General features: G+C 40.5%; 1 protein-coding gene across 1 annotated transcript in view; it reads left to right on the top strand.

Moving 5' to 3' along the window:
- Positions 1 to 23,385, top strand: part of LYST (lysosomal trafficking regulator) — a 159,838-nt gene that overhangs the window by 32,462 nt on the left and 103,991 nt on the right. The window contains exons 6-10 of the mRNA XM_054975108.1: positions 2,324 to 3,344; positions 4,168 to 4,329; positions 5,236 to 5,392; positions 6,535 to 6,761; positions 7,786 to 7,852. Of these exons, the coding sequence (XP_054831083.1) occupies positions 2,324 to 3,344; positions 4,168 to 4,329; positions 5,236 to 5,392; positions 6,535 to 6,761; positions 7,786 to 7,852 (1,634 nt within the window). The remainder of the gene's footprint in view (positions 1 to 2,323; positions 3,345 to 4,167; positions 4,330 to 5,235; positions 5,393 to 6,534; positions 6,762 to 7,785; positions 7,853 to 23,385) is intronic.

The following is a 23,385-nucleotide window of genomic DNA, read 5'->3' as shown; positions in this document are numbered from 1 at the left end:
AGTTCCAGGCTGAATGTCTCCATCAGGTCTGGAAAATGTGAAGAGGTTCAGAGGATGCCTACAAACATTCCCATGCTTGGCTTGCAGGGGGCTAGAATGACCCCATTTTCCAAAATTGTGATAGTTTTCAATTTGAGCTTTTCCATGTGACAGTAGACATAAGGGAAGCTTTGGGAGAGCTCAGACACATGGCTTTTACCTGCTGTTACTATATACACAACAATTCAGGTTGCAAACCATGGTTTTCTTGGGGGTCAATGCGACTCCCAATTCCAAAAGTAGAATAAAACCCCAAAGCCAAAAGTGTGATATTTTTATACAACAAATGTTTGTGGATATAAATTATGGAGAGAAATTTTAGTTTCCCCTATTTGCTTCACCTTCCTAAAAGTATAATAGGTGTTGGTCCATCTATTTATACATTAAAACAGTGCTAAAATAATTTTTCAAAATTTGTTGAGGTCACTAAAAACCCCATTTACAATTATGCAAAGTACTTTCACTTTCAAGCCACATTTATTGGGGGTCAGAATGACCCCGTTAACGCTTTTGATGAACCTCAAACTTAAAAACGAAAAGAAGTGTGGAGGGAAGAGAAGAGACTTCAGGGCATTGGAGTTCATTGAGGAGAAAGCATAACAGGAGATTGGTGTCTGTAGAAAGTTTTAAATGGGTAAACCAATTTTTTTCAGTGACTTCTGGGGTCAAAATAATCCGTTTCCTTGGAAGGGTTCATAAAAATATTTTGTTATCTTTTGGTTATATAAATCAGAAATATAGCCATTATATTCAGCCTTCTGGACTGTGAGCAAAATACAAATAGTTGCTAGCATTCGACAATACAGTTGCTAGCATTATTTTGCAAACTCTTGTGAAATAGCTTGTACAAAAGTTCATGCAGTGCTATAATAGGTTGTATAGTGGATCTTATGCTTGAACTTGGACAAGAACTCTTGTGCAAGTGGAAGAACATCTTTGAATTTAGCTCAAATTTCCTTGTTCTCCCATGATATGTAAAGCATCTATTGTGATTTGAAGAGGCCTTCTGCATGCAAGCTGGCACCTTTGACTCCAACAATAATTTTCAAACCAGAAACCTTGTAATACTTATGATCAATACCAACATTTTAAAAAGCACTAATATTATAAATGTAAGAAGGTCCTTACTAGATCAGACCACAGATCCATCCAAGTCAGCATCCTCTTTCATATGATAGCTAGCAGGAGGCCCTTGGAAGCCTGTAAGATGACATCTTTATTGCATTACCATGCTGTTGTTCCTTCCCATCAATTGATAGTTATAATTCTTCTGATCATGGAGGTTGCATTAATAACAACTACAAAAGATACTACATTTGGTTTCTGAAAAATATATTAAATATTGTATTTTGAGTCAATTAGAAAATAATATATTTAAAGAGAGTTAATAAAGTTGCCTCTGGCCAACATTTACCCTCTGATATCATTCATCACATCTTTAATGGCTGTGACTTTGAACCAATCAAGAGCATATTACAGTATTTGAGGTTATGAAAGTATAAATGGCAGTTTCCAGAAGTGACATGGAAAGGAGGATTTATTTCTCTATAACAACATTCAATTTATATACTGTCCTTCAGGATGACTTAACACCCACTCAGAGTGGTTTACAAAGTATGTCATTATTATCCCCACAACAAAACACCTTGTGAGGTGGGTGGGGCTGAGAGAGCTCCTAGAAGCTGTGACTGACCCAAGGTCACCCAGCTGGCTTCAAGTGGAGGAGTGGGGAATCAAACCCGGTTCTCCAGATTAGAGTCCCGCGCTCTTAACCACTACATCAAACGATGCCCTTTCATTCCTAGAGTAAAGAGCTGGTCATGAATTCAAAATGTTGCGAATATTTTTTTAGGGGGGGAAAGCTAGCAAAAGTGTAAGCAAAAATATTGGATACTTAAAACCTTTACCCTGGTCACCAAAAACAAATAAATCTTACATTGCTTCTGAAAAACGTTTGAGCTTTGGTTTATTTCAGTTTAAAGTAAACAAGGACATTTTGTTCAGTCAATAGCTAACATAAATATCATACCTCAAACAGGATTTGTCTATTGTGAAAAGCCAAATGCATCCCAAAGCTATCAATACTTAGTTATTTTTTTACTCATTTAAAAATATTAGATCATTTGGTTTAAATTCCCTCTAACTCTGTTGGATTGTAGCCTGAACTTTGACTACTGAGGTGAAAGAAATAAAGGAGCCAAGAGGAAATGGCAAAACTGCATTATATTTTCATTTTTTACTTGTTTTATTTAATTGATAACTTATTTTCTCCTTCTCTTTGTAGAATTATACGAGAATTGTTCTTAATCTGCAATGGAGTAAATCAAATGACTGAATTAAATTACTTGGATTGTGTACGAAGTTATTCCTTGAAAGCATTTGAAACATTAATATTTTATCTTGGGGACCAGCAGACAGACCAAGTGGTGCTAGACCTAGATGGCTTAGACAACGAACAAAAAAAGTCTGCACAAGATCTTAGTGGTTTTGTTCATAGGCAGCAAGTCACTTCAGATGTGCCTCAAAGCTTGAGCAAATTTTATGCTGGTCTCAAAGAAGACTATCCAAAGAAGAAGAAATCAGTCAGTCCTGATGTACACATCAACATGATAAACATATTTCTCTGTGTTGCTTTTTTGTGTGTCAGTAAGGAAGCAGATGCTGATCGAGATTCAGCTAATGACTCTGAAGATACTTCAGGTTATGATAGTACTGCTAGTGAACCTTTGAGCCACAGGCTGCCGTGTCTGTCTCCAGAGAGTCTTACTTTGCCTTCTTCAGAACATATCTATAGGGCAGCAGATATTTGGTCAATGTGTCGCTGGATCTATTTATGCAGCTCTGTTTTCCAAAGACAGTTCCATAGACTTGGTGGCTTTGAAGTATGTCATAGACTAATAGTCATGATTATTCAGAAACTTGCCACAAAAGGAGAAAAGGAACAAGATGAACAGAAGAAACCTTCCAGTAGCAATGGTAAACGTTTAACAGAGGGTTCTTATGCTGAGCCTTCTGTCAGAAGTGTCTCATCAAAACTGATGCTGAGCAATGAGATGAACCAATTGGATCACGACAGTCTTGATGAAAATCTTGAGAATGAAAGACAGCCTCAGTGGGTTACCTCCTGTGACCACTTAAGTACAGAACAAATGTCAACTGATGGTACTGCAGAATCCAAAAAGGATTTAAGGCGAGAAAGTGAATGGCCACTCCAGGGTATAAGACTTTTGGAAGCTCTCTTAGCAATTTGTTTACACAGTGCAAATAACTTCCAGCAGAAGACAGAAATGGATTTTCTTCTCCAGGTAATACACCCATTGATACTCATGAAACTATTTGCATTGGAAGTATCAATAAAAAGCTGTTTTAGAGATGGAAGCAGAAATGACTCATGTTGGGGATTTTAGAACTCTGTTTGTTGCTATATGAAATTACATATATTGAACTACCAAGAAAATTAATATTAGGAATATAATTTAAATTGTAGCAGAATATCCACATTTTAAAGAAATTGTAGTAGACGCTTCGTTTGAATAAGAATGTTGCTCTTCCACTAAAAAGAAAAACCAGAGTGTGTGAAATACATCTTTGTAGGAAGATAAAGGATGGACCTACACATTGTATTTATTTCTATGATTGTTTTTCTTTTTCAAATATAGTTATTGTGGCTGATTTCTCGAAGAAAATAATAAAGTTGAGGGATAGGGAGGAGAAGAAGGAATCTCTCTTCTCCCAGAACTGCTTGTGTTACTGCTGGCAGGGGTGGGGGAGTCCCTGCAAGTTTGATCAGAAATAAATGTGGCTTAGTGTGGTAGTTTTCAGTGGGGAAATGGTCAGGGAGGAAGGGGTTTAGGAGCTGCTCCTTCCCCTCACTGTTCTCTCTATTGAAAATGCAGTCCTGCAGGCTGCCTTAGAAAAAGGGGTAGGGGTGGGGAGTGATACTGGAGCTAAATCTGATGTATAGATCTGGACTTAGGTGCCATGTTAAACTTGAGAAGGAGAATACTGTTGCTTCAACTGCTGGAAGAGCTGGGAATGTAAATGAAAAGTGTGATTGATTTTTTTTTTAGTACCATTTTAATTAACCAGAGTAAATGTGTAGACATGGTTTTTATCTTCTTAACGCAGAATGTTTCTGTGGAAGATATATTACTTGATATGAGGGACCAGCTTGCAAAATCTAGAATAACGGAAACTGAACTGGTGAAACCCTTGTTTGATTCATTGCTTCGAGTTGCGCTGGGAACCCGTTTTGCTGATCTAGATCATTCTGAAGAGAAAAAGGAAAAGGTAAAAAATAGCATATTGTGGAATGTTTGTAGATATTCTGTAGTCATAGATGCAGGTGAAATGTAAATAATATGTACACAAATTATTTAGTTTTCTTTAGGACTATGGATAATTCCTTTTACTAGGGTAGAAAGTGTGAGAAAGCTACTTTATACTGAGTCAGGTCACTGGCCTCTACTCCAGTTCAGTGAATATCAGTGATCTTGGTCAGAATCTTATTCCTAAAGCTGCTAGCTGAAGTCTTTTAACTGGAAGCGCTAAGGGCTAGAGCCTTGTACATGCCAAACAGACTCTCCTGTTGCTTAAATGTGTTTGGTCTAGCCTGGGCATGGAAGCTTGAAGCCTGGGAAGTGTAAGTAGGAATAGAGCAGAGTGATATGATGAAAACAGGACAGCAGCAAGTTAAAAAGCAGATATTAGTAGGAACTTGTAGTGGAGGAGGCAGGGAGTAGAAATTATAGAGGTCAAGGTAAAACTAGAAGTTGTGGAAAGTTTCATAGCTGCCCTTACAGACCAGAAGGCCTACTGAGTGTTGAATGTAAGGAAGCAGACAAGTAAAAGAGCATTAGGGCTGGATGACTAAGCTACAGATGCCAAAGAAGCAAAGGTGTGTGCATTGCAACAAACCAATAAACTTCGGTGGCAGAGCTCTAATACATTAAATGCAATTTTGCTGATTTCTTGAAGCAGCTTATCCTAAGTTTGGAATCTTTGTATCCTTATGCTTCCAGCCCTAATTGGCCTTTGTGTGTCACTTCTACATATTGTTCACAAGTTCACCAACATATGGTGAAGCAGATATTGCCAGTTAGATCCCTGTTTGGCAATATTTCACTGCAACCAAGTATCCCACGAAGCCTAGAATATTCTTCTGTGGAGTTTTTTAATGGGATGTGTGTGCTACAGATTCATCAGTCTGCAAAGGAGCCTGTGCCTCAGCCGGGTGACTTATCTGAAGAAGCTGAAGAGTCACAGTGCTGTAACTTTAATGTTTTTGCTGAGGAAGAAGCTTATGATGCAGACAGTGAAAGCAATCCTGATGACAGTGAAAGCAGGGATGAAGGTAAGCCTGAACTTTCATTTTATAAAATGTAGTCATGCATTCTAGCAACATCCATGATGCATACATAGAGCTTCTGAGGTAGTTTTCCCAGTTCTTTCCTATGAATAGAGAAATATCCCTCCTGTCCAGCACGAAGGCTTCTTGACCATGGGGTTTTAGTTGCACTTGTGTGTGTTGCTGGAACATTAAGGGGAAATGCATTGCAGCATATATTAGTAGGTATGAGTTTTTATGATATTTTAGTTAAGGTTTGGATAATATTTCAGTCTAAATACAGTATGGTGGGACAGTCAAAACTTATACAAATAAACCTGTGTGTTGATCTTAGAGTTTCTCTCAGCTGATGTCTTGAAATCTCAGTGAGTTACGTTTCCAGTGCAATGAAGAACTGATTGTAAACTAATTTTCCCTCCAGAACATGAGGAACTCTTGATTGCAAATGTGTTCAAACCCTCTGTTAAATACTGTCTAATAGATTGTTTCTAAACACTGATGCCAGAGTTAACCTTTTGTGGTGTATTTTTTGTCCTCTTTTGATTCTTGCAAGAAGTCTGTGTGAGTCAGGAACTGAGAATATATGGTGGCAGCAGCACCTACAGTCTGACAAACTCATTGATCATTGCTAATGTGTTTTGCTGTATTTCCTCCATTCCTGATTACCCTGAAAAAGGGCAGATGAGCATAAAACACATATCTTTTGTGGGTTTTTTTTTTGCTCATGAGGCTGTATTATTTCTAGTAGTGACAGTGTGATGCTTGAATCCTAAAAAGTAAAACTTTGCTTTTTGTAAGAGGTACCTTGCAGATCTGTGTTTTTGCCCAAACTGGATGCAAAATTGTGTTGTAGTTGTGGTGGTGAATAAGCACCTCAATAAACAAACTGATAAAAATGGATGATCTTAATGTAGGAGGGAAATATTTTTGCCTGGTTCCACTTCCTATTGCAGTCCTACTTGCTATATGACAACCCCAACCATGAGTGTCAGTTTCAAGGGCTGTTAAGATGGGGAAGTTCTGCCTCTGGAAAAATTTTGCATTGGCAGTTTTTGTGATCTGGCTCCCTCTTTTATTGCAGTTATAAGTGAGTTAGGAAGCCATTGAATGACTGGGTTTTAGTGGTAACCATGTGTCTTTTCTTCCAGGAACAGACATTAAGACAGAAAAAGGATCCTTTGATTATTCCAGTTTTCACAGTGACATGACTGAAAACCTCACCCAAGGGGAACTAATATACCCTGAAGTCTGCATGTTGGAATTACAATTACTCACTGTTGGCAGTCCAAGCCTAGATGTTCTCACTCACGTCTTCCAGAGTTTCTTGAAAGTAATCAGGCTGAAGGGAAAAAATGCAACGTTACTTACGCAGCAGGTAAATAAAATTAAAGTGCTAGCTTAGATACTCTTAATTTTGCTATATGGCAAGAATAAGTGTAAATCACAACAAACTGATCTTCAAGAACTTTCTGGAACAATGTTGTACACATTATGAATATTTTTCACCTGAGTCTTTTGGCTCGTGTGGGTGAAAGGTTAGTGTTGGAAAGCAGCAGCAGGGATGGGAGAGTAATAAGCAGTTTGGACTAGGGGTGTGCAATTTGGTTTGGAATTCAGATTAAAATACTGAATTTTGGCTAATTCATTAAAATCCAAGGAATTCAAAATCAAAAACCAAGCATCCCAATTTTTAACCTAATTTTCAGGGGAAAAAACAGTAATGGAAAAATCAATCTGGGAGCTATCTGGTGGTCTGGAGGGCTCATTTTTTAACCACAGTTCACCATATTTGGGGAGAACCTACTCCTACATGAAATACCTCCCCTCCCCAAGTTTCATGAAGATTGGACCCCGGGGGCCAATTTTATGGGCCCCCAAAGAAGGTGCCTACACCCACTCTCCATTATTCTCTATAGGGAAAAATATCTGGGGGCTATCCGGGGGCTGGGGGGTGGCATTTTTCCTGAAAACTCCTCCAAATTTTCAGGGGGCCTACTTCTGATTGTCCTCTAAAGAGCCTCCCAAATTTCAGGAAGATTGGACCCTGGGGGCCAATTCTGTAAGTCCCTGAACATGGTGCCCCTAGCCACTCCATTGTTTCCAATGGAGAAAAAGTCAAAGCTGACTCCCAGAAAACACATTGGGGCAAGGCTGCCATGGCTAAAGCATGCTCCCAAATGCAAGCTGAGTTCATCTCAGAAAAAAGCCCAATAGAACCAAACTGAAGCACAGGAATGGAATTCTCCAGAACCAAGATGAAGCAAGGGGACCAGCACCACATCAGAGAATCACATCCATTCCACCCAAACAAAACTGAAGAAAGGGACACTGTTGCGCTTCATGGTGGGGATTCTGGTAAATTATTATGATTGCACAATCTATAGTCTTTATATTCTTAGGGTGCTGTGAAGAGTCTCTTGGGAGGATTCCTCCACATTTTGACACAGACAGATTCTGGTTTTCATGGTGAGTGCTAATTAACCATAATCACTGCTTTATTTGTACATTCCAGCACTTGGGGCAGTAACTGTAATGCATAGCTGTACATTACGAATTTTATAGTTTGAGAATGCTCAATTTGCTGGGAATTCTGAAAAACCTTGTATAATTCAATGTAATTAAGCCTTTCCCTCTGATTTTAGTGGTTGACTTTACTGAATTATGCCCTGAATTTGGTTGTAAATTTAAGATTTTCCCTCATTTCTCAAAGTATAATCTGATATGTATTGTGAAAAAGTATATTGCTCCATATGTTGAGTTCAATCTTTAATAAACTTTAGACATATTATTGAGAATGTAAAACAGCTGACAGACTGACTTTTTAAAAAATATTCTTTCTCCTTTTAGAAGACAAGTAATTATGGTAGGGCACTAATCTCCTGTTCCTTAGTTTATATGACGTCCTACATCCAAGAAACCTGCGCTTTTTTAAAGGACAAATTGATTCTAAACATTCGGGTTTAGGCCTAAATTCAGTGGAAATAAACGGCTTTTCCAAGTAAATGGTTTATCTTCATACTGCATAATCCAGTGAATGGCACATGGTAATTTCAGCTACTGCATGTCTTAAATCCCAAAGTATAAGGCTATGCATCTTTTAAATATAATTCTGCTTTTTGGTAACTCTGTTTACAAAGAGAAATACCCTTCCTAGAAACTAGGGGTGTGCAGGGCCAGGGTGATTCGGGTTTCCTGATTCGGTTTACCTGAATTGGGGGGAAAGCTGCTTCAGAATATCCAATTCAGAAAGATTCGGGTTTGCTTCGTAAAGATTTGGCCATTATTTTCAATGGGGAACATGCTCCTGGCTTTCCAGGAGCCTGGGGGCGGGGGGTCATTTCGTTACACAGCAAACCAAACTTGGTGGGGACCTTCTCCTAACTCTCCTCTAATGACCTCCCAAGTTTCAGAACCATGTTATGGCCCCCAAAGAAGGTACCCCATCCTCCTCCGCTTTCCATTATTCCCTATAGGGAAAAACAAGGGATCTTTCTAGGAGGCTTGGGGTGGCATTTTGCAAGCAAAATGCACCCAATTTCAGGGACCTGCTCCTACCTGTCCATGCCTTCTCCAAGTTTCAGGGAGAGAGCACTTTGGGGGGCCATGTTATGGCCCCCCAAAGGTGGTTTTCGCACCACACCATTTTATTTTTACTGTGGGGGAAGACTCCCACACAGCAGAAACACATGGATTGTGGCTGCCAATGGCCACAGCCACAGTATGGCTACACTCCACACACCCCAAGCAGTCCCTCAGAAGCAAACTCCCTCCCACAAAAAACTAACCACCCCTGCAGTAACTGCCCAGCCACTCCCCATTGGTTCCTGTTGTGGGGATATCCAGACTTCCAAAGCAGGAACCCATGGAATGTGACATCCATGGCCACAGGCATAATCCCCCTTTCAATCTACCCCCACAGCAGCCCCACAGACCCAAAGACATGCACCCCCAAGTCCCCCCCCCCGAGCAGGCTGGCCAGCCACTCCCCATTGTTCCCTATGATGGGAATTTTTAAACTGTCTTTCCTAGGGCAATTATGCACAGGCCAGGGGTGCCCAGTGGAGGGCACACTCCTGAGTGCAAGCTCGTCCCTGGGAAAACACACCTGAACCATAGACACTCACCTCCAGGTTCCCCACCACCCCCAGAGCAGGCTGGCCAGCCACTCCCCATTGTTCCCTATGATGGGAACTAACGGTCACACCAGCGAATAACACACAAATACACATTGAATCAAGTTCATTTTTTTATTTATTAGCTTTCAGTTACAGCATTAAAGGCACATGATGCTAGTGTCACATCACAACAGTCTCCTAGACAGTAGTACCACATCTATCCTCACATCAGAGAATCACAAACCCACACACACAATTACTTGCAAAAACACTTTATTTCTTGGTGTTCCTGGGCTGAGGGTGGGAGACAGCATACAATAACAGCAGCACATTTATACCCCACCCCCAACATAACCATAGTGACTCCAAGGGAGCCAAACCACAGTGTCACACATCCATTCCACCCAAACCAAACTGAACTGGGGGAAACTCTTGCAACTTAGTCCAGCAGAACCATTGTCATTTCTTGCAGCTGGGCTCTCAGTTCAGCCAGTGGGGAAACACCACAGAGCTGAACAGTACCTAGCTACAAGCACAACATAATGGCATTTGTGGAGCACGGTTGCAGAGGTTCCCCCCACCCCCCACCAGCTTCAGGCTGAACTGGAAAACACCTGTGAGGTAGTGTGGGGATGTAGCCTTCATCATCAGCTGGCCCCCATCCGCACCATCCCTATCTCCTCCACTCCTCCCCCACCCCTTCAACATGAACATTTTAACTTTAACAAAAACAACATTTTACAACATTCTATTCAGCAGCATAGCTAAGTTTGGCTGCTACTGTGAGTTTCTTGCTGTGAGTCCCTAACCTAACTAGTCCCTATCTAACCTGTCTCTCTCTCCAGGGGCAATCAACATTTCTGGGGCCTGTTATCAATTATCAGAATAAATTTGTACCCACAGGGTCTGTGACAGTTTTGGATTTCCCCCCCCGTTTGCGGGGGTGGGGGTGGGGGAGGCCAAATTGCAGGGTGTATTCTCTTTGCCACTGAGTTCCACCCTCCTCCTGCTGGATTTCTTTGTACTTCTAAAAGTTTAATGTAGGGAAGAGCGTGATTCTCCAGGTCCTGGACTTGCAGAGGAGGGCTCTGCAAGGAGGGCTCACCTCATTCACTCTGGAAGTCCACTCCTGAGAAATCAAAGAGCCGAGAGTTGACCTTCAGGAAGACCAACTGCTCAACTCTCCATGGGAGAAGGTGAGAGCAATGTGGGCAGACAATGTCGCCTGCATAAGAAAAGACGTGCTCGCTCTCCATGCTCATCAGAGGACATGAGAGGAGCCGCTGCACCTCAAGGGAGAGGTCTGGCCAGACCGCCTCCTTGTTGGCCCAGTAGCTCAGCAGATAAGTGGACAGCAACTTACAGGGCTCTGCAAGGTAGTCCCTGACCACTGCATCTGCTGAATCCTCTCACACGACTCACGATCCCAGAGGGGCTGAAGGCCCGCCAGAGCATCTCCATCGACATCCCAGCGGTGGCCACAGGGGGAGCCTGCTCAGAAGGGGCGCAAGAGGGACCCGCAGGGCTAGGCCCCTCGCCCGTCCCCTCTGATGACAGGTGGCCCCTATTGGCCTGCCTATGCCTCACCTGTGCACAGGGTGAGGTTCCCGTCCCGCTCGACAAAAGTGCCCTTAATGCGCGGGTTGCACATGGTTGCCAACATGTATGACTCCTTCTGCGTGAGAGACGTTAGCTTGGCAGCTATGCCTTCTGCAGCCTTCTCATGAGCATGCACACCACTGGAACAATGTCTGCACGTGGTGCGTCTGGGTCCACAAAGGAAGCCAATGAACTCTGGAGCGTGTGCACCAGAGGAATGTCCAGACCCAGGGTTGCCATGTCAGACGAGACTGCTACAGTGAAGTCCTTGAAGGGCTTCAGGACCTCCACTGTCTGGGAGACCGTGAGCCAATCCTCCTGGCTGAACTCACCCTCCTGCCTCCAAGCCTCGTGCTCTGAGAGCCACGCCTCGAGGGCGGCCTGCTGCTCCACCAAGCGCTCCAGCATGTCACAGATGGAGTTCCAGTGAGTGACTACGTCAGAGATCAGCACATGCTCCGGCACACCTGCCCTGGCCTGCTTCTGGTGCAATTCGTGAGTGGACTTCACACTGCATGAGAAGCGACCCGTGAGCCTCCGACATTTCTGCAGGAGATACTGGAGGTCACAAGTTGCGGGGTCCTGCGGTTCCGGAAAGGAGCCCACCCCAAGCGTAGCTTTCACCACTAGGTGAAGTTTGTGAGGCATACAGTAAATGCGCTCATGGCTCACCTGCCGCGCCACTGCCCTCATGGTTTGGCCACCATCCGTCACCATGAATCCCATGGTGACAGTGTCCTCGCCTATCCAGCCGTCCAATCCCTCCTCAAGGTGGCTGCGATGTTCTCCGCCATGTGCGACACATCAAGAACCTCGGCATGGAGCAAGGCCTTGAGGTAGCTGGCCCAGCGGTCTGCCATCCGCCCCTGCCTAACACTGGACACCTCACCCCCACCCTGAAGGTCCTCGGGTTGCCACTGGTGAGCAGTAAGCGAGAGGCATGCATGCTGCACACTAAAGCAGCTCCAGATGTTGGATGTGAAGTGCACAGTTCTCCCAGCAGCGTGGGACAACTGTGCCTTCACATGGTCCCTGGCAGCACTGTAAGACGAAGGCACCACGGTCTTGCTTAACGTCGTGCGAGCAGGGATCGTGTACTAGGGATAGGCATCATGGAGCCGCTCCTGGAAGCTGAACAGCAAACTTTTGAAACACAGTCAACAGAAACAGTTCTCCATCCAGTCAAGCCTCTAACCCTTTAAACCTTTAACCCTCCCCCACCCACAGCAACTGGAAAATAAAAGTCCCAACTAAACTATAAACCTTTAAATAAATACCAGCCTCCCCCCCACAAACAAATGCCCGAGCCAGAAGCTGCTTACACCAACAAAGGCACACGCGTGCACGCACGCACACACAAAGATGCAAGAATCCCTCCCCCCAAAATAAAGATTACTGTAAATTAACTTTTTAAAAACAATCCCTCCTCTTCCCCCCCAGACAACCAAAAAAATCCCCCCCCCGAGAAAACCCTGTGAGTCACTGACTCTCTCACCACTCCTGCAGTCCAGCGATGGTTGGGCAGGCAGGCCCAAACTGGAATCTTCCAGGTGTAGTCCTCTCCTCCTCAGTGAAGTCCTCCAGCAAGCCAGCCAACAATGGAGACAGAGAATCTACCCACCAACAGTGTGAAAGTCTCAATGTCTCAATGTAGGCCAAGGAAAATCGTGGGCTTTCCAAAAGGCAAGCCTCCAATTTAAATCCCCTACGGCATCTCCTTCCAGAGAATCCATTGGCTGGAAGGAGGATGGAGCAGTGGGATTGGACACTCCTAACTCCCCCTTCCCTCTCCCCCCTTGAACTCACTCACCCCTCCCATCCTGTAAATTAGGTGGGAATCTCACAGACTTTGCTGGCTGCTTGTATTGCATTGCATTGCAAACAGCCAGCGAAGTTCTGAAGCAAATTCAAGCTTCCTGCCTGTTTTTACAAGATGGGAGGGGGAAGGAGGAGCTTGTAGTGAGTCACGTACTCCTTCTGCCCCTTTCCCTCTCATAAGAAAGCGTGGGAAGCTTGATTTAGCTTCAGAACTTTGCTGGCTGTTTGCAAACAGCTGGCAAAGTACTGCTCCCAGCTGCCCCGAAGCTTTCTGAAGTGACCCGATTCACTTCGGAAAGCTTTGCTTTGGTGTTTTGTTTCAGAATTAACTCAACTGCCTTGTGTTTTTTTTTTTACTTGCTTTGTAGAGCAGGCTGAGCATTTGTGCTTTTGCAGGTAGTAAAGTTAAGCAGTTCTTAGCCTGGTATGTGTCTTCCTTGGACCTCTGACAGAAGCCATTCTGGGTTTCCAAAAAGGGAAAGTGGGATATAAGTGAAAGCATTTGTGTAGTAGTGACAGTCTTTCAAAATCATGAGGTGTGGGGGCGTGACACCGGCTCTGAAGGAGAAGGTTGTTTGAGAAGAGAGCTCTGTCCCTCCCCCCTCTAATTCCTCATTGTACATCGGCATAACAAAACTAAAAACCAAAACAAGAGAAGAATATGGGCAAACAAGGCATGAGGAAGAAAAAAGGAAAGTTAAACGTCTCAAAAAGACTGCAGGACTTCTTCCCAAACTCGCAGCAGGCAGCAGAGGAAAAGTGTGCTGCAATCAAAATGGTGGACGAAAGCAGCAGAGGTAGGAGCAATTTAACTACCCTTGCTGATCCCACGTTTATTGAATTTCTGCCCGTATGGAACAAAAAATAGTGAACAAAATGTCAACTTTGCTTCAACCATTGATAGATCAGCTAACAGAAATAAAATCGGCTTTAGATAAAACAGCACAGATTGCTGGACAAACACTAGCATTAAGCACTTCATTACAGTCTGAACTATCTGGGTTACAACAAGAGAACAAGCAACTACAAGAAAAAATTGTTCATATGGAGATAACAGCAAAAAAATCAAATCTGAAGTTTAGAAATTTTGAAGAGCAAGCAACTTTAAATGTTGATCTGCCTTCTTTTCTAGCATCTTGGATAGCACAACACTTACACCTCAAAAAAGGTGCAACCCCTTTGATTACCAAAGCTTACCAAGTGGGAACCCAAAAAAAATCCAGAATCTAAGAAGCCTAGAGATACCTTAGCTACAATTCCAGACGGGGAAATACAGAGAAAAATCCTGGCAATAGCAAGGAAGAAAGGCTCAATCCCTTATAAAGGAACGCCTTTCTCAATACTTACAGACTTGCCATCTTCAGTTTTAAGCAAAAGAAGAGATCTTGGATCAATAACTGAAGCATTGAGGAAAGCGCAGATAAAATATAAATGGACCAACTATACGAAACTTCATGTTAAAACACAGGACTTTACTTATCAAGTTACAGACCAGGAATCTGGAAGATTAATTTTTTCAAAACCTCGGTATTGCATTTCCTATGAACTGCAACAGTACCATACAGAAAAGAAAAGAACCCAATCTCTTGCCAACATACAGGGGAAGCAGGATTCCACTGAGATGCAGCCAGCAAGCCGAGAACAAATAAAATTTGATGTAACAAAATGTGATGTAACAATGCAAGTTAAATGCAAATTTTAATATGTAAATATGTTATGACCGTATAATCTTTAAAAATCATATAGGAGTAGAGGTATGGGGGGGAGGGAGCAGAGCTCATATAGGGCTCCCATTTATTTTTTTACAGTTCTTTAAGTTTGGTATATATTTAGATACCAATAGTCTATAGGGTGTATCTCTTAGGCTACAGGGAACTGATTAGCATAATTTAGACAATAGTTTATTTATCAGTATGTAAAATATTAATTATTTAACCGATCTAGGTATTAATATCATTGGAAAAGGGGGGGATTAGGGTTAAGTGTGGGAGGGGGGAATGAAGGAAGGAATTATCTTAATTAATAAGAGTTCTAATAAAAGCTACAAATCAATATTTTTCTTTTAAGAAGGAATAGAGTTAAGAGAGGGAGGGGGGAAGGGAAGGAGGGATTAGTTAAGCAGGTTAATAAGTGTTTGAATAATGGTTACAAATCATTGTTTTCTTTTTTATATATCGGTATTTCGGTAACCAGTCTACTGAAGATCTGGCACTATGACAATGCTTATTTAATCACCTTTATAAAAGAATCTATTTTTATATATTATCTTTGCCAATATACTGAGTATCATCAATATAGAAATAGAGCCTTATATCAAATATAATATTATAAAGATTTTTCAATAATAATGTCAGGCCTTTGGATAATGCTTAAGAAAAAAATTTACTCATTTATTTAACTGTTTTTGTATAGGTAGCAAACATTGGAAAGAAAACTAATAATATCATTGTATGCTAACTATTTTTAACATCTGTAATAGAAGACTTGTTTGATATTGTATAATATCTACCTTTATTATATTTGTTTGTTTGTTTGTTTTAAAAAATTATTGGATGGGTTAACAAACATAAACATAATAATCATTATCATTTTCCACCCCATTGCATTTTCCCCATCCTTTCCCCCCTCCCTTATCTAATGACTCCCAAGTTTTCCATACCCAACTTAACCTAAAGAATATATACTATAAACTCTTAAAATCTATAATAATATGCATAATATATATCTATATAATACATACTAATCTAGTCTATTTAGTTGTATTAACTATATTAATATAATATAATATAATATAATATAATATAATATAATATAATATAATATAATATAATATAATATAATATAATATAATATAATATAATATAATATAATATAATATAATATAATATAATATAATATAATATAATAGTTGTATTAACTAGATTAATATATATATTAATATACTAATATTAATTAGTATACTAATTAATATAGTAATTACTAATTAGTAATTAATATACTAATATATAATATATAATAGTATATATAATATACTAATCCTTAAATACCTATTATCTATATTATAAATCTGTTGCTTCTAATACATCACTAAAATATTATATATACTCCCTATTACCTATTCAACCTTATTTCTTCCCATATGAATACACTGTCTTACTCTTAACTTTATAATACTATAATACTATAACTCTATACTAATCCAATAAAATATAATAAAATATACCCCCTTCTAACCTTAAGTAAAGTTCTATCTCCCCCTTAACAACTGTCCAAAGACAATTTCCCCTTCATGTCCCACTTTTTCTCCACATATTTCTTGAATTTTTCCCAACTTAATGTATATTCCAATACTTCTTGCTCTTTCAATTTCCTCGTTAGTTTGTCCATTTCCGCCATATTCAGAACTTTCAAGATCCAGTCTTCCATAGATGGTATCTCCTGAGTCTTCCACAACTATGCATAACACATTCTGGCCGCCATAATCATATAAAATACCATAACTCTATCCATTTTATCGAAGTCTTCTAGGTTCATACATAATAACAACAATTCCGGGGTTTTAATTACATTCCTTTGTAAAATATCTGACATAACCTTTACTATATCCCCCCAGAACTGTTTTGCCTTGTCACAAGACCACCACATATGATAAAATGAACCTTCATGTTGTTTACATTTCCAACATTTATCAGACATCTGACTATTACCATTGGCCAACTTCTTCTGTGTTAAATACCATCTATACATCATTTTATAAACATTTTCTCGCACCGTGGTACGTGCTGAAATTTTAACTGTATTTCCCCATAACTTTTCCCAAGCTTCCATTGAAATACCTCTGGGTTTCTTTCCAGCCCAAACAAAATTTAAAATCGTTCTCTGCCACTTTTCAAATTGTTTACTATCTTTAACAGTAGGTATTGTCTGTAGTAGAAACATCATTCTTGGAAGAACATGCATCTTAATTACTGCAATACGACCTAACCATGACAAATTCATTTTGTTCCATTTAATCATGTCTTTATCTATTTGTTGCCATAGCTTGTCATAATTATTCTTATATAAATCGATATTTTTCGCTGTCACTTCCACTCCTAAATATTTAACTTTGTTCACTACTTCACAATCTACCTTGTCCATCAACTCCTTTTGCTGTTGTTTAGTCATATTTTTACACAATATTTTGGACTTCACCTTATTTATAACAAATCCAGCTAAATCTCCAAAGTCTTTCATTTTCTTCATCAGTTTAGGCATGCACTCTATTGGATCCTCCACTATCACCATTACATCGTCGGCAAAAGCTCTGACTTTATATGAAAATCCTTTTGTCCTCAGTCCTTTTATTTTATTGTATTCTCTTATTTGCCTAAGTAAAATCTCCAATACCATTACAAACAGAAGTGGGAAAAGCGGACACCCTTGTCTTGTTCCTTTTCTTATTTCCAACTTTTTTGTTACATCTGAATTAACAATTATATTTGCAGATTGATTTTTATATATTGCTTGTATAAATTTCTCTCCCAGCTGCATCTTCTCCATTGTTGTAAACATAAACTCCCAGTTCAAATTGTCAAAAGCTTTCTCCGCATCCACGAAAAACCCCCAACCTGCTTCCCTGGGTTTTTATCATAGTACTCAATGGCATTCAGCAGTACGCGTAAGTTATTTTTCATTTGTCTTTCAGGTAAAAAACCAGCTTGATCTTCTTCTAGAAATTCTACTAACCACACCTTAAGTCTTTCCGCTAATATCTTAGCAAATATTTTGTAGTCATTATTAGTTAGAGATATTGGTCTATAGTTCTTAACATTACTTAAATCTAACGCCTCTTTCGGTATCAATGTAATATTAGCCTCATTCCATGTATCTGGCATTTCTGCCCCCTCCAATATCTCATTCATTACTTTTTGCATCAATTGTTTTAAATCCTCTACCATCACTTTATAAAATTTTGCTGTAATTCCATCCGGTCCCGGAGCTTTACCCACTGTAGTAGCTTGTAATGCTTGCACCACTTCCATTGTTGTTATTTCAGCACCAAGCTTCTCTTTCAACTTCTCCGGCACCTTAGGCAAATCGATTATGTCAAAATAGTCTCTTATCTTTTTACAGCCCACTATTTTTTTCTGATATAGTCTTGCATAATATTTATAGAATGCTCTCTCAATCAGTCCTTGATCGTATAATTCCTTCCCCTCTTCCATAATTTTACTTATTGTTCTTTTTTCTCTCTCTTTCTTCAGTTGCCACACCAAATATCTCCCTGGTTTATTGGCTCCTTCAAATGATTTTTGCTTCATTTTCTTTAATTCCCACTCCACTTCTTTATTTTCCATAACCCTAATTTGTTCTTGAAATAACTTTTTCATACAACAATTTCTTTTTACCTGGCCTCTTTTTTAATTGCTGTTCTACTTGAATAATTTTTTCCTGAATCTCTTTTAACTTCATTTCTTTTTTCTTTTTGTCTCTTCCATTTAAGTCCATCAACACACCTCTAATTACTGCTTTATATGTATCCCAGACCTTATGTGTTGACACTCCTTTATTAACATTGCATTGAATGAAAAACTTTGTTTCTTTTTTAAGCACCTCCACACATTCTGGGTCTCCCAAAAGATCCTCATTAATTCTCCATCTCCGTTTCTTATTTCTCATTCCAAATCTCCACATCACAGGATTATGATCTGAGCTAATTTTCGGTAAAATATCAATCTCTTTAGTAAATACTGCCAATTCTTTAGACGCCCAGATCATATCTATTCTAGAAAAGGATTGATGACTAGTTGAGAAGAAAGTATATTGCTTCGATATAGGGTTGTACTTTCTCCAAATATCTTCTAAATTTCCCTGCCCTTACTTTACTTGATGATGAGCTTTTATCCAACTGTAAATCCACAACTCCATTCATATCTCCAGCTACAATTATATGATCATAAGTCCATTGTTCCATTTGCTCTCTTAAGTCTTTAAAAAATAAATCCTTAGAACCATTCGGTGCATATACTCCAAGTATCAACGTTTTTTTGGCATTACATAAAAATTCCACAGCCAGGTACCTTCCATTTTTATCAGAAACTATTAATTTGGGCTGCAATTCTTCCTTAATATATATAACAATTCCCCTCTTCTTTTGTTTTGTTGCCGAAACAAATTGTTTTCCTAACTTCTTATTAAATAGATATTTAACATCTTGATCTCTAATATGAGTCTCTTGTAAACAAATCATATTGCTTCTTTGTTTAGATAGCCAATGTAACACAGCTTTTCGTTTAGAGGGTGAATTGAGTCCATTAACATTCCATGAAATTAATTTGTACTCCATAGTTATAATCTTCTTGAACTAGGAAAGTCTTTTCCATTCTCCATCAGAAACACGTCCATTGCATGCTTTGACTTAATCACTTGTCTCCCTGATTGGAATTCAAAAGTCACTCCTTCTGGCAACTCCCACCTATATCTAATATCAGCTGCCTTCAGCTTTTGTATCAAATCTCTATATTTTTTCCGTTCTTGGAGCACTTTCCTTGGTACTACTTTCATAATTCGAACCCTTGTCCCAGCTATTTCCAGTGGAGTCTCAAAGTGCCTTCTAATGATTTCCTCCTTCATTCTTCTTGTGGTCAATTGGACAATAATATCTCTTGGTAAATCCTTTTGATCTGCATACTTTGAGTTGACTCTGTACACAATATCCAAGTGCATCATCATTTCCTCCTCTGTTTGTTCTAAAAATTCTGCCAGTATTTCAGCTACTTGTTTCAGAGCAGATCCGCCCATTTTCTCCGGAACATCCCTCATACGAATTTGCCTATCCATTGCTTTACATTCCATCATCACAATTCTTTCACCCATGCCCATAGTCTCTGTCTTTATAGCCTCTGTTTTTTTTTCTCCCTCCTGCACCATCTGTTGTGTTTCTTGCACTTTTTGTTGGGTATTCTGTAAATCTGTTTTTATTGCCTCCATCTCTTTTTTAACTCCGTTATTTCCGTCTTAATAACTTATTTAATTTCCATCATTAAATTTTGCTGTAATTGCTGTACCGTCTCCCAAATCTCTTTATTTCCCTCTGTTATTTTTTTGTCCAAATTCTCCATAGCAATTTGACAGTCCTTTTCTTTTTTTGAAGCCATCGGGCTTGCTTTGGGCCCCTATGAATCTGCTCTCTTTCTTAACTCCGTCTTCCTTTTAAATCAAGTCTCAATTCTTTTATATCAAAATTTCGGCCATCTGCCCTCACTTAAAATGGTGGTTAAGGCTTCCCTTACCCTTAAAATGTCAGGCGATGTTTTTCTATGGTATAAAATGTCGGGCGATCTTTCTCTATGGTAATGATGACCACACTACGATCTTCCCTTACTTTCAATGGTGGGCACTTCACTTCCTCTTCCAACGTTGTTTTCCTTCCGGCTCTTCCTGACCTCTCCCTCGCCGCTCTGTCTCCTCTCCGTCTATTATACTCTGCTGCAATAACTTCCTGCCTCGCATCACTTCTTCCGATTCCCACAATCCTCCCTCCGCGTCGCTATCTCCCCAACCACAAGTATGCAAAACAATATTTTCTTTGCTCTTTTTAGCTCTTTCTCACTCTCAAACTTCAAATTAAACAACTCAGTTCTTTAGTATGCTTTTTTTGCTTAGGATCTCAGTTCTTAATTTTTTTCTAAGATTGGTCTTTGTTCAGTAAAACCGTCCGTTGGGGGAGATAGTAATCTTTACTTAACACAAACTTCTTGGGTTGTACTCACTGCTTCAAACGTCCAATTCTGTCAAATTCTGTTCCTGAGGCTTGGGGTACGACGAGCCTATGCCAATTTAATGACTCCAGAAGCTGCTGCAGAGATTTTAGCTGCCCTTCTCCGAGGAGAGTCTCAAGGCTTGGGAGGAAAGCCCTTAATTCAGAGCCTCCCACCCGCCAAGACCCTTCACTCTCGGGGCTTCAAGCGTTCCAGCCTGATTTCTAGCTGAAATCAGGGGGCTGTGGGCGATCGATGCACCCCACCAGCCAAAAACAGCACTTCGGATGGTCCGGAGCTCTGGATCACGACAGTCTCGCCATTACCCCCAACTGGAAGTCCTTCTATATTTGTAACTGTTTATTAAGCATAATTTAATTTTAAAAAAATATTTTAAAAAAATCATGAGATGCTAGAAAATGTACTTGGAATTTGTTGTTAAACATAATAAAATAGCTCTTACTAAAACTGCAATCCTGAGTCTGGGCTATACCCTTTCACTCTGTAGTTGGCTGTTCAAATAAATAAATATTATCTTGTACAAAATACTTTCTTTTATCATGGAAAAAACTAGAATTCTGGAAGAGAGACTCTAGCCATCCATCTCCCTGACATCTAATTGTTTTAATGTGGATTGTTTAGAGGAGGAGTGTTTAGTTATGTAAGCCCCAGATACAGTGGTGTAGTCTGGACAATGAGGCATATGTTGAAAGTATTAAACTTATTCAGTGCAGCATATCTGTTACTAAAGTACACTATAGTATGATACAATCATGTTCTCTGTAAAACTGATCCTTAACAAGGTATGTGAAAGCTAGATCTCTAGATATGAGGTCATCTTTATCCTGATACCATGCTTAGGCTGTGGGTTTGAGCTAATTGGATAGCTGTAGCCAAAGTCTTTGGTCAGGTGTACATGACCCAAGCCCTCACAGCCAGTGGTGCTATCTGCATCAGCTGCTTCACCACCTTCTCAGCCATGGCTATTACCTGTGGTAGTAGGCGTCAATTATTTGAAGTCCAGGTCTCTCAGTTGGTTAGTGGCAGCCCTCCATGTTGTCTTCCACGGTCGGCTTAGCTCTGTAATACAGAGCGTGTGGGCCCCCTATGGGTCCTTGGGGGTCCTGTGCCAAAGGCACTGGTTGGCTTGTTGCTATGTTCTTACATAATTTTTTAACCAGCTCTGCCTGTGCCTTATATTTCCGTGCGAGTTCATTTGTCAGCTGGGTTTGATGTTCCATGAGCCATTGTTTGAAACACATCAAATCCATGAATGAGGATGTTGTACCCAAATTATGTGTGTCTGGTTATCTTGGCCAATTAAGAGAAATGAATACACACAGATAATGAAGTCTAATGAAGGATGTTGTAAAGAAAAGCCAGATATATTTGCAAATATAGGACACACTACTAGGTGAGCTCTGAGTGTGTCACCAGAACAAAGGCGTACATGCTATTTTAAAGGTACATTACATCACATTGGAGAAACGAAAGTCACACTCAAGGCAAAGCATCTGACTTCTTTCACATCTTTGGATTGGCTATTGTCTGTTTTTCAAACTTAGTCTCGCGACGGAACATCTGCAATTTTATCCCTATTCATACCTCCTTCTTATCAGCTTCCCCATATATGGTCACGCTACCCTCACTTTTCCTTATCTCTGTTTCTGCAGATGGGTCTAAGGAATGTCCATTTATCTATACTTCCTGAAGGCCAAAAGTTCTCCTTTTCCAGTGTGCAGCCAGAAAGGCCCAAGGATCCAGAGGGGCCCAGGCAGGGACCAGTTACTTTAAAACATGCACAAAGAACGTATTTCATGTCCCTTTTTCTATACTAGTGTGATTTCATGATTGATCTAAAGTCAGTACTAAAATTTGCTAATCTCACAAGGATGTTGTTGAAGTTAGGCAGAGGAGCTCCAACTGGATTAGGCCCCACAAGGCGTGCTATGCGCCTAAGGGAGGGTTCAGGGGCCCGTTGAGGTAGCTGCAGTGTCTTTTACACTGGGAGGAGTAGAAGACATGGGCCTTTCCATCACTTTCCAGGCCTCAGATATGGAGATGAGGATAATTTAAACTACCCAGTTCCTCACCCGTATTGGGCTGCTCCCTAGCCTCTCTGGAGCTCCCTGGCAGAGAAAGAAGAGCAGTCCCAACCGACTTCTCCTTGGTCTGCGGAGTCAGGGCTTTATATAGCCCAGGCCGATCTCCCATGGCTCCACCCCTCCTAGTTCCCTTCTCCTGAGTCCTCCTGACCTTGCAAACCTTCCCTCCCACTCTTGGGCTTGGAATTGGGCTGGCAGACACCCTTGTATAGCCTGGAGGCCTGTTGCCTCTGAGAGTCCAGGAAGTCTTACAGCTGGCAGGGGCATGGCAGCTGCTTCTAGTGGCTTGGGCCTTGTCCCTGGCATCTTTGTGGCCAGCTTGGATGGGAGCCAAGGCATGTGACTGGCCTTAGGGTGAGTATCGGCAGTGAGGAAAAGGCCAGAGCCAGCAGGAGGGTCCTGCCTCCTGACGTATTCTGTACTTCATTTGGTATGTAGGGGAACTTATAAAGTACTTAAAATGGAACATTCCAAACAAAAGGTTAATATAATACCATGTCTGGGTTATTCCCAGTCATTTAATCCTCTGCTGTATTTTTGTGCTAAGTACTTCACTGCAGTAGGATAGTATGATTATTGGCTGCAATTCAAAAAACTTATTTAGGTTAATGCAAACATGT

Source organism: Eublepharis macularius, chromosome 1 (genome assembly GCF_028583425.1).
Source record: "Eublepharis macularius isolate TG4126 chromosome 1, MPM_Emac_v1.0, whole genome shotgun sequence".
Classification (NCBI taxonomy): domain Eukaryota; kingdom Metazoa; phylum Chordata; class Lepidosauria; order Squamata; family Eublepharidae; genus Eublepharis; species Eublepharis macularius.
The sequence above is the reverse complement of the archived record's forward strand: the minus strand, read 5'-3'. Positions and strand labels throughout refer to the sequence as shown.